We start from the raw sequence: 14460 nt of genomic DNA on the forward strand, positions 1-14460 counted from the left end.
GTAGTCGGTCCAGCTCCAGCAGTTCAGAGTGGAGGAACCATCGTATGTCTTCTGCATGTATTAAAGCATGTTGGTTCGCCATCAGACTTTGGTTGAATGCAGATAAACAGTTTATTTGGAGAGCGATATAATACATTCTCCGAACATCTAATCTAAACGGGCTATCCTTGAATTCTATTCTCTGGCTCAAACACATACATGTGGATCGCATCAGGCCAAACAACCAATCGCATTTTATTTATAAAACCCCATGTCACAAATTACGGTTGCTTTTCAGTGTGTACAGAATAGGGCATCTCTCTTTGTAAAAAGAAAAACTCCCGATGAAACCCACAATTAATGGGGAAATGGAAGAAACCTTGGAGAGTGACGGATGAGGAATCCCTCTCCCAGGATGCGATGGATTGAAAAGACAACATAGACATATGTTCATGTAAATGTCAGACATATATCCTCAAGACAGCTTGGAGCAAAAGATGACACTTATCAACCAATATGTTGTATTTAAGCTTCGCGTCGGGTCGAGCAGCATGTTCGCAGAATGGCTTACGAGGTTACTTGTACTCGGCTGTTGCTCGTCGTGGAGAGAATATTTCTCCACTTTCTCCGGGCCCCGAGATTCGGCTTCCAGTAGCTCTGGAGAGAGCTTTCGCACCTGTGGCCACTAACAGTCATAATTTCTCTGCTTTCAAGACCCGCCTCAGAAAGCTTCTGAATGGTGGTACTGCAGTGGTTGGTGTGTTTCTGCTGTGTTCCTGCTTGCTTGCACATTCTAGGCGACATTGTGGAAAGGTGATCCACGCCCATTGGCTCTCGAGTGAACCTGTAACAAAGCATGATGTTTAGTAGCTATCCTAATCTATTAAAATAATATGCACGACACATCATTTACCAACGAAGACACGGGGCAGAGAGGATCACCAGGCAGTTCACACATAAAGCCCCTCGTGCTCTCTTTATTTCTCGCCTGCGGGTCGTTGTGGTTCTTTGTGTGCTCGTTGAACGTCAGCGTTGCATACTTAAGCCCGTTGTCGTCTGTTTGAGGTGAAAGACGAGGGTTTGAGCTGCCGTTTACCGTCAAACCGCACTTTGTTCACTAGCCCCTCCGGAGTTTTGGGATCAAGTACTTGCTTGATAGCTTTGAAGTCATCTTCTGTTATGGAAGAGTGATGGACTGAAGTGTCGAGTCCCTTCTTTCACAATGCCGATGAACACAAGTTGCAAGTTGTGAACTCGGTGTCTTTGAGGAGGGACCAGGACAGACTGAGGGGTGGGTCATGTATGTGCCGGTTGAGCACGTAGACCGATATAGCTCTTCAGGCCGTATAGTTCGCCTTTACCGTTTCTGACAGTTGCAAAAAAATCTCAAGATGTTATTGAGCTGCGGTTTTGTCGACGTCTGAAAGTCTGACCACAGAATTATCCTGACACCAGTCTTCTGTCTGAGAAAGTTTAGTTTTTTTTATTGACAGGCACTTTTTTTTTGGTGGGCGAACCCGTTCACTAGCGGCATGCACACGTGTTAATAAATAAGCAGTAATGGCCAGAAGATATGTGCTGATTTGAAATAAAGAACTGTTGTTTTTAATAGTCGGAATAAGAAAGCTTAAGGATAAAAGCAAGAAAAACACAATGTACTTCAATGATTGAATTATGTATACGAGTAATATGAATACATAAGGTGCCTTGTAGCTCCTGAAAGTCCCGTTCTGCTACAGCAAGAACTCTTCTTGCATTTGGTTTCCAGTATTGTGACCCTTAGGAGTAGAACACATATTAATGTGTAGAAGTAAAACATGAGAAATAATATAGCAATATCCTGTACCATTATGTAAAAACTAGGGCTGTCAAGTTAACGCGTTAATAACGCGAAAAAAAATTAACGCCACTAATTATTTTAACGTGATTAACGCATGTGTATTTTTTTTCCTCGGCCGCCCCGTAGTTTCAGAGCGCATCCAGTTTAAAATACCATCTACAAGCTGATGCTGACAGCCCCGCTCCTGCCGCCCGCTTGTGGCAGACCACACTTCCACGCTCACCGGCAGGCACCGACTGGCCATCGGGAGGACCGGGAGGGTGTGTATGTGTGGCCCGAACGAGCGAGAGAGAGACCTTACGTGTATTGTTGTTGTTAGCATCTGGTGCTAGCTAGCTGTGCTAACGGATATAAGGAGCTGTTTAAATGAAAACAGAGGAGCGACATTTCGCCGACAACTGCACCGAGCACTTGACTTGATGCAGGAAGCAGACAGCGGGACGTTGGAGGAGAAGTCAGCACACTCAGCTCGGATAGTGCGCAACATGACTGCAGCGTCCAGGCAGCTCCCGTTCGAGCATATGCCTTGAGTTGCACATAGCTCCAACGATCCATCACACAACACACACACACACACACACACACACACACACACACACACACACACACACACCATTTGTATTGAATGAGAGAGGTTCCAGGTTGTTGTGTTTAATATTCATGAGAATATTTGTCATTGTTCAAATGATAATAAACATTAGCATAAAGCATATTTGTCCACTCATATGTTGATAAGAGTATTACAAACTTGAAAAAATATTCCTCTAAGGTACATTTAGAACAGATAAAAAATGTGCGATTAACTATGGACAATCATGATATTAAATATGTTATTTTAAATGGGAGTTTTGATTAACTTGTGTCCATCAATGGGTTGAGAAATGTTCCTACAATCTGTTTTGCAGATAATAATTACTTTTAATTTGTCTTAAGCGAGGTTTTAAATGTTTGTGTTGTTGAATTAAAATCACATCACATAAGGCATATATACATTTCCTGTTTTTATTTTAAAAGTGACACCATGTTTCAGTCAATACAATTACATGTTCCGCTTCACCTCAACATGTGGAGTATTAAAGCCCCAGAATATTTCACCAGCTTGTATGAACACAGTTAACAAATACATACATATGGAATTGAATGTGTACAGTGAGACAAAGTCCCTCCCTTTCCGGGAGCCTCCATGGGACCCCGGAAGCGTAAAATTATACATTGAAGTCAATGGAGAGAGAAAGGTTATCTTTTGATCCCGTTTGAATTGTGCCACGAATGACACATATGATGTTTGTCAATTTAAAAGAATATTTTGCAAGTCAAAATGTTTTAAATGTGTCGTAAAACTGTGAAGTTACACATTTTTTTGTGTGAAACCGCTGAGTGAACTACAGGTCTCTCGTCTCGCACAATACGCGTCACCATCACAAAGATGGCCGTCACGTTAGCAAATGTCACCTGTTTCTTTCAGAATGAGAATAAAAGTATAAAACGAGGTGACTACAAGTCTGGACACGTTGAGAGCTGTACATACACGAAAGGGGAGTTATTCGGTTCTGTAAGAGCAGCGGGACCGGCTTTACAAGATGTTGGTGAGTAATATGAGTGCAATGTGTAACGCTAATGTCAGCTAGCTAACATTAGCTAACAAGGTACACTAACGTGTTTTGTTTCAGTAACTAGTTTTCTCCTTTAGAACTTCGTGGTCTGTGTGTGCTGTGGATAACATTAGTGTTCACAAGAACAAGGTAAACTCCCGTGTTTTGTTTTAGTTGCTCTTCAGATTGAAGCGGACAGTTTTATATCGACTATACTGTATGTGTGATCTCCTTTTACATCTCGTTGTGTCGTTTGAGTTTATTTGCTGTGTGTAGATTCAAGGGTTTTGGTTATCTTGTCAATTTGTTTGGTTATCCAGGCACAGCTGTGCGTGACTCCCTCGGGTACACTGGTATGTGTGTTCCTAATGTAGAGAGCATTGATTAATTAATAAACTACACACTGAGTCTAGATCCTGACCAAGTCCTTTTTTATTGTTGATCAAATGTTTTTCAAAAATGTATTCATACACATTTAGAAAAATACAATGTACAATCACAACCAGTACAGAAAAAACAAACAATAACAACAATCAGACAACTATGGAAAAATAACCCCTCCCACCCCCAGATCCGGACCATCCTTGTATTATTGCTCATTAATCTATTATAGCATGCTAACAAACACTTTCTTTATTTGTACAGATCTGCATGGGAGACGATGGCGCGATGCAGAGCGCTGTCTGTGATTGTGCACGGGGGATGTACAAATGCAGCCACGCTGCAGCATTGGCAATATGTGCCATGTGGCAGATCAGCTCCACAGATGTCGAGTGCCAGTGGAGGAAGCCTGGCACTTCCAAAGTAGTCCAGCCGGTGTCTCAACTCTACCAACAGTGAGAGGAGACATACAACCCACTGGCCAGAGACATCGCCACTCAGGATGTAGACTGGTTCAGGTCTGCACTGAGGGGCGCACAGTGTGGCATGGCATGGCTTTTGTCACCTGAGCCAGAGCCGCGGCCTCAACATCAGGCCATTGTCACCGTGCCGGAGCTGGTGAAGGGGGTCGGTGGCTTGAGGCAATGCTTGCCTCAATGCGACTGAGCAGAGACCAGCAAGCTGCCATCCAGACAGCCACCGGAGGACAGCGGACAAAGTGGCAGTTACACAGGCGGGGCAGGTTGACAGCCAGCAAGTTTGGTGCTGTGCTGCGGTCGGGACTTTCATCCACTCCATGCGCGTCCCTCGTGAAGAGGGTGCTCGGGGGGTACAACTTGGACGGAGTCATGGCTGTCAACTGGGGGGTTGTAAACGAGGCCGAAGGGGTGAAGGCTTTTGTGCAGGCCTATCAGGAGACAGTGTTCGAGTCTGGTCTCTTTGTGAGTGAGTCGGTGTTTTGGGAGCATCCCCCGATGGACTTGTGCAGCCATCTGCCCTGCTGGAGGTGAAGTGTCCACCATCATTATATAGGATATATATATATATTTGTATACATATCTGTAAATTGTATAATTTTATTTGATTTAAAAGTCTTTTTGATCTCTCTGTCTATAAACACAAACTGAGTAAGATTGACAATAAAGTTGACTTTGAAAAATATATATATTCTTTATGAAAATAGTTGCCTGTTGGAGAAATGAATCCAAATGAAACGTTGGACTGAACTACAACTACGCCTTTAAATATCTACGGACTGTTCTTCAGTGGGATGGCAAGTTGCTATCTTTAAACATGTATTAGTTTTTTCTCAGAACAGATTTGATTTTCTGAAGTTAATTTAACTTAACCATGTAAGGTAATTATTAAAAAGGTACAATCAATTTGTTTAGGGTTGAATAAAATAATGATAAACATTTCATTTGGATAATTTACTGACAGAATAAGAAACTCAATGATGCTCTACTCACCTGTTCCTTTTTATAAAGTGAAACAGTTGAAACGATAGATTTTAGTAAACTTAAAAACAACCTTCTCCAAAATCTATCAAGGAATATACCGAATACTTGTTTTAGAACTTTATTACATATTATTTGTATAAATAGTTTGAATGATCCATAATTGACAGAAGCTGGTGTTTACACTGACCTGTTACTCATATATTAATGTCTTTGTAACTTCAGTAAACCACTACCTCACTCATTTCTTTCATCACGGTTCAGTAAACTAAGTGACACATGAACCAGTTTGATCATTATAATAACGTAGGATTGTAACTCTTTGAAACTGTAGGTGGCTCTTAAAAGAGCCGTTGTGTTTGGGTGTGCTGGTCTCAGGTCAGTCTAAGCCCTCTCTCGCGGATGCAGCGGGCCAGCTGGATGTCCTTGGGCATGATGTTGACCCTCTTTGCTTGGTTCATCTCACTGGGGGCAGCTACATGGATGTCGGGGCAGTCCACAGTCATTGTGCAGTTGAAGGCAGAATGAATGTATTATTGACTCCGAATGAAGCACAACTTCATGTCATACAACACATTGACTTTATTTGTAATTGTGTAAAAACATATGAGCATTGATTAGCAAGCAGGACCTGCAGGAACAGAGCACGGGGATGGATGGAGCTGGGAAGAGAGAAGAATAAAGAAAACAGATCAACTTCATTATCGGATATTAAAAATTCAATTTCAAAACAAGTTGCCGCTCCGACAGTTTTCTAGTGTGTAAAGATGATTTCACTTGACCTATGCAAAATATCACACTCAATACATGTGTGTCTCTGGGGGGTGCATTGTGCCTTTGATGTATATAAATAATATACCATAACCAAATACTATTACGTACAGTGGAAATCAGGCTGCCAGAGCAGGTCAGTGTGCATGTTCCTCAGGTCTCAGCAGCTACAGGTGAGGGAAAGGAAATAAAAGAGAACAAGGTCAGTAACAACACTTTGAATAATTATCTCTTTTAATAATGTTCTCTCAGTAATCACTCAACTACTGTCTTTCCAACAAACAGATTGACTCACTATCATCACAATGAAACACGTCCAGAAGAATGGACCACAGATGGAAATGAGCTATTAGCTATAATCTGGCATATTGCATCTCTTCTCTTTGCTGAGATTAATGTTTTTGTATGCATGGTCCTTCTATAAATAAATACATGGCATGCAAAGCTGCCTGCCTGCCTTCCTTCCTTCGACTCTCCCTGAACTGCCTGATCTTTTAATGTTCAATGTTAACCATTTGAGCAGATAGCATGAAGTAGAAAAGATCGCAGATGCTAATCTGCCGTTAGCCTACCTCCCGCCCCCTTAGCACCTGGCGATAGGTTCCTCTTCAAATGTTTCACAAAATACTTACCATCATGACTACTCTTACTGTTTAACATTTGGGTTCACTTCATGTTAAGGCTAATACAAATGACAAGGCTAAGTAATGTGATGCTAACTAACGTGCTCGCTACTAGCTATGTAGCTAGCTTGACTGTGTTCCATGCACAACATGTGTATTACCTGAGATCTCTGATCCAGCGACTCCTGGTCCTTTCATCAGACGGGAAGCGATAGAACGAGCTATGATCTATAAGTATGATCACTTATGTGATTCCAACCTGGTACAAAGCACACAGGCATCTTGTAAAAGTGCATTTATTTTTAGCAATCTCTTATTTATTGGAGGGAATAAATCAGTTATGAGATCTTCTTCTTCTTCTTCGCTTTAATTACGAGTCACAACCACTTGGAGCATTATCGCCTGTGACATCACTTACGCGAGCCAGAATGGGATTTGGGATTTGTAGTCTTTGTAGTCGCGTATTTTTCATAGTCTTATATTTCAACAGTTTTACGACAAAATGTGACTTTTTTGACATGGAACTTATTGTTTAAGATTGACAAACATCATATGTGTAGTTCGTGGCACAATTCAAACGGGATCAAAAGATACGTTTTCTCTCTCCATTGAATTCAATGTTAATTTTTCGCTTCCGGGGTCCCATGGGCCGGAAGTAGATGGGCGTGACTTCGCCTCTCTATAGAAAAACACCATTTTATATTTCATACCATAGGTTGTTTTATTTATGAAAGTGTTGATTAAACATACAATGAATAAGTAGAAGTACTTTAGTAACCAACATGTGATGCAGTAAACAATGTATACTGTATTTACACAGTGAGGCACACGCGTGAACAGATATATTTGAATTAGTATTTTATTTTTAAATCAGATCTTTCTAATCCTAATCCTAATAGGAACATTTGTTGCGGGCGAACCTGAGCTCCAGGAGAAAACCCAAAAGTGGAAGGGGGGGGGGGGCGTTATGGATGGTGGAGTGAGGGTACGGTGGCCCTGAAGTGCAAGTCAAACAACATTTCACAAAACACTACAGCACTAAATGCTGTGGCGTTTTGTGAAATGTTGTTTGACTTGCACTTCAGGGCCACCGTATAAAGGGGAAGATACAACAATACATTATATTTATATAGCGCTTTTCTTGAACTCAAAGCCGCTTTGGAGGCTGGGGTGAGGGGAGGCAAATGGAGGAGGGACTTAGTGTTGGTGTTTTTTTGATTCCTTATTAATATGGATTTCTGGAAAACCTGAGCTCCAGGAGAAAACCATATCTGAGCGAAAAGTGAAGGAGGGAGGGGGTGAGGTAGGAGGGAGGGGGTGAGGGAAATGGAGGCAGGGAGTTACTGTTGTCCAGCTGGAGCTGAATCACCAGAAGCTTCCTCCATCTCCTCTGAGGAGGTGTTTCTCGCGTCTTTGGCTTTCTTCCTCATCTCCTTCTCTTGCATCTTGCTTATCATTTTCTGCAAGGCAACGTCTCTGTCCTCAGTGTCCCCCCTCCTGCGGGAGAAGAAACCCCTGCTCTTATTCTTCATGTGAAGACAGAGGTCTTCCAGAAGCTTATTTTCCTCCTCCATCTTTCCCTCAGTCGTTGCCCAGCTCAGTCTGCTCTGAGCCAGCTCGTCCCTCTGCTCCTCCACCTGCGTCTCCGTCAGGTGAAGCTTGGTCTCCATGCGCTGGTGTTTCTGGTCCAGGTCGTCCTTCTCCAGAGTCACCTCCTGTAACGTGGTCTCCACCGAATGAACCCTGGACTCCCAGCTCTCCTGGTTCTGGGCCAGGTCTCTGGAGAACTTCTTCTTCTGCTCTTCCAAATCGTTCTCCAACTGCTTGACATCCGTGTCCTTGCGTTGGACAAACTGCTCCCAGTTCAGCTGTTTTTCAGCCAGGTCTTTGGAGAACTTCTTCTTCTGCTCTTCCAATTGGTTTTCCAACTGCTTGACATCCGTGTCCTTGCGTTGGACAAACTGCTCCCAGTTCAGCTGTTTTTCAGCCAGGTCTCTGGAGAACTTCTTCTTCTGCTCTTCCAATTGGTTTTCCAACTGCTTGACATCCGTGTCCTTGCGTTGGACAAACTGCTCCCAGTTCAGCTGTTTTTCAGCCAGGTCTTTGGAGAACTTCTTCTGCTCTTCCAATTGGTTTTCCAACTGCTTGACTAGCCTCTTCTTCAGTTTGAGATCCAACTCCATGCTCTGGTTCTTCTTGGCTGAGTCCTTTTTCTCATCCCTAACCATTTTTAACTTTGCCTCTACCTCTTTCATATCGCTCTGGTGTTTCTTGGCCAGGTCGTCCTTCTCCTGAGTCACCTCCTTTAATTTGGTCTCCACCAAATTAAGCTTGGTCTCCCAGCTCTCCTGGTTCTGGGCCAGGTCTTTGGAGAGCTTCTTCTGCTCTTCCAATTGGTTTTCCAACTGCTTGACATCCGTCTCCTTGCGTTGGACAACCTGCTCCCAGTGCAGCTGTTTTTCAGCCAGGTCTTTGGAGAACTTCTCCTCCTGCTCGCTCACCTGTCCTTTCAGCTGCTTGACGTCCGTCTCCCAGCCCAGGTTCTTCTCGGCCAGGCGATCTTTCTCCTTTTCCACCTGCTCTAATTTAGCCTCCACCTGTTTGAACTCGGTCTCCAAGGTCAGGGTTACCTTGGCCATGTCGTTCTTTTCCTGAGTCACCTCATTCAGTGTTGTCTCCCAGGTGTGACTCTTATCGGCCAGGTCTTTGGAGAACTTGTCCTCTTGCATTTTCAACTGGTCCTCCAGCTGTTGGAATTCCGTCTGCAAGGTCTTGTTTCTACTGGCCTGGTATTTTTTCTTCTTCTCCACCTCTTTCAACTTCATCTCCATCTCTTGCTTCTCACTCTCCCAGGTGAGAGTATGTTCGGCCAGGCTCTTGGTGAACTTGTCCTCGCATTGAAGGAGCTGTTCCTCTCTCCTCTGCAGCAGGTTCAAAGTCACCAGGTTGGCCTCGTTGTGTTGGTCTGAGAGCTTCTGTTGCTGTGTCTCATACAAGGCCACTGTGTCTTCCAGCTGCTTCTTGTGTTGAAGCTCTGCAGCGTCCATCTTCTCCTCCAGATCGCTGTTTCTATCCTCCAAGATTGTCACACACTCGAGGAGTTCATCCCCTTTTCTGATCAGCTCTTTCACGGTCTCCCCTTTCCTCGTCCTCAGTGTGATGGTCTCTGGGTCAGATGTCGCCTGGTCCTTCTCGTCTGAGGCATTTCCTTTCTCTGCCTCATGCCTTGCCACCATTTGGTCCATCTGCCTCTTGTGTTGGCATTCTGCATTTTCAATATTCCCATTCAGACGGGAGATTTCTGCCTCACGCTCCATGATGGTGTCGACCAGCTTTGTGTTCTCTTTGTGGAGCCCTGAGTTCCTGTAGTTCAGGAGCTCCTCGAGACGTTTGACCTTGTCTTTTTGTTTGCGCATACTGTGGCAAAATGTCGTCCTCTCCTCCTGAAAGGCCCCACGATACTCCTCCAGGCCGTTTATCTGGCCATTTCTGCAGTGGACCTGCTTGTAAGCTCGATCGGCTTCTGCTCCATGGTCGAATGGCCTCGGGTTTCCCCTCGGGTTGTTCTGGTGGCTTCTTCTATCCATGGCACCGTCTGTAGACTTGTGTCGTGCGAAGGTAGAATAATCTATTTCTCTGTGGAAGAAGTGTTCTGTCTGAAGACTGCGAAGGTCGTGAAGGTCGTCTGAATGTCACCACGTACAGCTCTGGAGTGAAGAGTGACGAGTGAATGCACACGCATGCCCTTGCAATCTTCCTTCAGACTCCTGTGACATCATCGTGACATCACACTCATCAAAGCCAATGATGTCATCGCTTCAGTGTGCGATGATGTCATCAGTGATGTCACTGAAATAGTTTGGTTTAGACTTCTGCTGTTGCCATGGAAACAAACTCGAATAATAATAAATAAAAAAATAATAGATTTAATTTGTATGGAGCTTTTCCCAATAGTATGAAGCTGCAGCGTCGGAGACAGCCGTTACAGAACCGCACACACAGGTCCCGCGGCACGTGACGGAGCACGTGACGGTCAACGCACGTTCACATGAATGTTTATATATTCTGAGAATTTCAAAAATATAGTCTTTTATATGTATATTAAACAACACTGTTAATTTAGTTTTGGGTATGTTTATAATTCTCTTTCATTATTATTCAAAAGAAAACAACGCTGTTAAACACTGTTCCTTCCACAGTATCATAATTCTCCTTCATTATTATTATTATTAATAAATCAAAGGTGTCTTCGAAGAGGTGCTAGATTACTGAAAAACACCTGTTCGTGTGTTCATGCACCAGCCTGCAAAAGATACACAAGCAGTTTGACCGAGAGGCATTTCAGTTCAGAATACATCTTTATTTATTTGTATTGCGGGGTCTGCTGTTCCCTCTCTGGGGGGAGGCGGGGTCTGCTGTTCCCTCTCTGGGGGGAGGCGGGGTCTGCTGTTCCCTCTCTGGGGGGGGGCGGGGTCTGCTGTTCCCTCTCTGGGGGGAGGCGGGGTCTGCTGCTCCCTCTCTGGGGGGAGGCGGGGTCTGCTGCTCCCTCTCTGGGGGGAGGCGGGGTCTGCTGCTCCCTCACTGGGGGGAGGCGGGGTCTGCTGCTCCCTCTCTGGGGGGAGGCGGGGTCTGCTGCTCCCTCTCTGGGGGGATGCGGGGTCTGCTGCTCCCTCTCTGGGGGGAGGCGGGGTCTGCTGTTCCCTCTCTGGGGGGAGGCGGGGTCTGCTGCTCCCTCTCTGGGGGGAGGCGGGGTCTGCTGCTCCCTCTCTGGGGGGAGGCGGGGTCTGCTGCTCCCTCTCTGGGGGGATGCGGGGTCTGCTGCTCCCTCTCTGGGGGGAGGCGGGGTCTGCTGCTCCCTCTCTGGGGGGAGGCGGGGTCTGCTGCTCCCTCTCTGGGGGGAGGCGGGGTCTGCTGCTCCCTCTCGAGGGAGATGACCTGTCGTGGCACTCTGAACGCTGGCTGAAGGGTTCCCTCCAGCCAGCGTCTGGCCTCCAGAGTCCAGAAGGCAGACCTTTGGCCTTTGAAGCAATAAGAACAAGACGTCGTCTAAAGTATTGCATAGGGAAAGGCTAAGGCATTGGTGCACAGTCGATACGCATTAATAACCTCAACAGATATCGCCATCCAGAGTCTTCCAGCTCGTGTTCCTGATGGTCTACTGATCTGTACGTGGGTAACCTAATATCATAGATCATCTACAAGTGACCCTCAACATAAAGTGTTACTTAAATCAAGTAAACATATTGTTAAGGGCTTTCATACCCTTGTATTTCAAAATGCTCCATGAGAAGAAGACACCACCACGTCCGAATCAAAGGCATGTCCCTCTGAATGAAATTAGAAAGTGACAAAGACATTTTTGATTCACAATGTCCACCATAAATCGAGGTGCTTTACAAAGTCTGGTTTGCGAGCCAGCATGGATCGGCAGTAGCAGCAGTGGAGATGATATTCCGGTCGGCAATTTAATCCACGTCTGTGAATGGTATACCCTTAAACATAAGAACATAGAATTGTAGTATTATTATTTTGTGATCATATTATTTAAAAGTGTAAATTATGAATACCGAACATCTGGATCAAGTAACTGGTCACCACAAACCAATCAGAGGACTTGTTTTGATGCATTGCTCAAATGGTACTGATCATAACATTCAGGCTGCTTTTAATGCAGACGCATCGCAGCTCCATTTGCATTTCACAAGAGAACGTAAGCTAACTCTACCTTCATGGAGAACTGCACGGTGGAAGTGGCTCTCTCGATGGCTTTTCACCTCGCAGTGTTTGGTTGGAGAGAACAAACCAGAGACTCAGAACGGGCGGTGGAAGTCGTTGCAACAACTCTTGGATCGTAATATGCATCTTGAAAGAGAGAGAGCCTGATTGGTCAAACTGAACATTTTGAAACAGTTTCACAGACAGACATAAATTAGGCCTAATTGTTAGATTCCGACACGACAGATCCTAACCGACATAACTGACTAAAACACCTCGTGCAATATCACACAACATGTCAGCATGATGCCGCTGTCTGATGAACGGTAACCAGGCCGTCAGCACAGTACAGACTATTTACAATGACTGTTAAAGAAGCATTCACACTGAAGACAGAACTCAGGCTACTGCTGATTTAACGTAGTGGACACATTGACATGCTTTGTCCTCCGTTGAAGTTTAATTAATTAGCTGACTATAATTCATCATTAGGGTTGGGAAGTTTACTTTTTTAAATGTAGTTACAGATGAGTAGTTACCCTGTTAAAATGTAATAGGTAATGTAACTATTTGTATTGAAAGTCTAATGTTAATTGGGTTATTTTAGTTTTTTGTCACTTTGGATAAAAGCCTCAATAACATAACCATAACACAGTTTCATTAAACAAATAAACAAAATGGTTAACAGTTAAACTTCATGTCAATAACCTGCTTAAAACACTGAGGGTGAGGCTAGGGTTCTTCTTCAGGAACAAGTCCTGCTTCTCGCTTGAGGCCAGGAGAAGGCTCTGTGACCTTTGACCTGTGCTGGACTCTGGGGATCTGTTGTATATGAATGCACCTGCCCATCGCCTGAGCAAATTGGATGCTGCGTATCACAGCGCTCTGAGATTTGTCACAAATTGTAAAGCGCTTACTAGGGCTGTAGCGGTTCACAGAAGTCACGGTTCGTACCTCGGTTCGGGGGTCACGGTTCGGTTCAACAAGAAAAAGCAAAAAAAAGTCCCAAATGCATAATTCCAGGTTTGTTGTTGTTTATTTTTAACAGTCGTGCAAGTTTCAGTTTAACAATAAGGAACTCTGACATTTTGAATAATGAACTGCATTAAACAGTTAAAAACAAACCACACACTCAGATGGCCAGAGTATCTATACTGGCTGATGTCAAACTAAAAGGTTTCATCAAGCTGTAAAACTAAAAAGGATGTCTTGAACATATTACATCATAAATAATAAGAAAGTGTTTCAAGAACGCAAAGTCGTTGAAAAACATTATGCCAAAAGCTTCCGTTATTGATGTTGGGCTCTGGCTCTGTTGGCTTCTTAGAAACAGCGGGGATCAGCTGCTGAACTGCTGTTGTCTTTTGGGCTCCGTGATTGGCTAATCTGGCTGATGCCTTCTGATGTGATTTAGCATGTTTGGCGTGTTCCCATTAGCATGCCGCACCGCTATCGAACAACGCCGACACACCGCCCTCGTCCGATCCACCACTCGCACACCTCATCGTTATTGTAGTCCACACAGCTGATTCAAAAGAAGCAGGTAGGTTCTAGCTCCTGTCTGTTATCTGAAATCGCCATACTAACTTTTCTTCTTCTTGTATTTTGTTGTTGTGTTTCTTCTTGTTGTTCATTTGTTGTTTAAGGGCGGCTGGCAAACAGCTTTTAGGCGCAACACCGCCCCCTGGAGTATAAATAGTGTAGTGGATGCTGCCCTGAAGGACAGACTTTTTTCCACTCGTAAAAATAAGTATTCGCCGTGTGACTGCATGCACCGAACCGTGACGGTACGGGACGAATACGGATACCGTTACACCCCTAGCGCTTACACATCACTGTGTACCAAGGCAGGTTTACCATCGCTCTCTGTACGGAGGCTCAGTCACTGGTACACGTTTATCTATAAAGCTTTGTTGGGTAAACTCCCGTATGACATCTGTTCTCTGGTAAAGCAGAAAGTTGCGGGCAGCTATTGTCTGAGATGGCAGGATGTGGTCTTGTTAGCTGTGAGGACTGTCTTAGGGAAGACGGCTTTTATGTGCGCAGCTCCACTCGCTGGAACAATCTACAGTCCAATTTGAAATTGAGCAATTTTATTTCTC

General features: G+C 44.5%; 1 protein-coding gene and 1 long non-coding RNA gene across 2 annotated transcripts; both read right to left on the minus strand.

Moving 5' to 3' along the window:
- Window positions 1-5813: 5813 nt before the first annotated feature.
- Window positions 5814-6954, minus strand: LOC139434654 (uncharacterized). Its single transcript, XR_011643992.1, has 3 exons — window positions 6805-6954; window positions 6132-6187; window positions 5814-5911 (listed from the first exon to the last, which is right to left on the minus strand). It is a non-coding gene; the product is annotated as an uncharacterized lncRNA (long non-coding RNA).
- Window positions 6955-7490: 536 nt separating this feature from the next.
- Window positions 7491-10337, minus strand: LOC117454244 (interaptin-like). The gene has a single exon (XM_034093409.2). The coding sequence runs from the start codon at window positions 10228-10230 to the stop codon at window positions 7984-7986; it is 2247 nt and encodes a 748-aa protein (XP_033949300.1). The 5' UTR covers window positions 10231-10337; the 3' UTR covers window positions 7491-7983.
- Window positions 10338-14460: the final 4123 nt, after the last annotated feature.

This window comes from Pseudochaenichthys georgianus, chromosome 10 (genome assembly GCF_902827115.2).
Source record: "Pseudochaenichthys georgianus chromosome 10, fPseGeo1.2, whole genome shotgun sequence".
Classification (NCBI taxonomy): Eukaryota; Metazoa; Chordata; class Actinopteri; order Perciformes; family Channichthyidae; genus Pseudochaenichthys; species Pseudochaenichthys georgianus.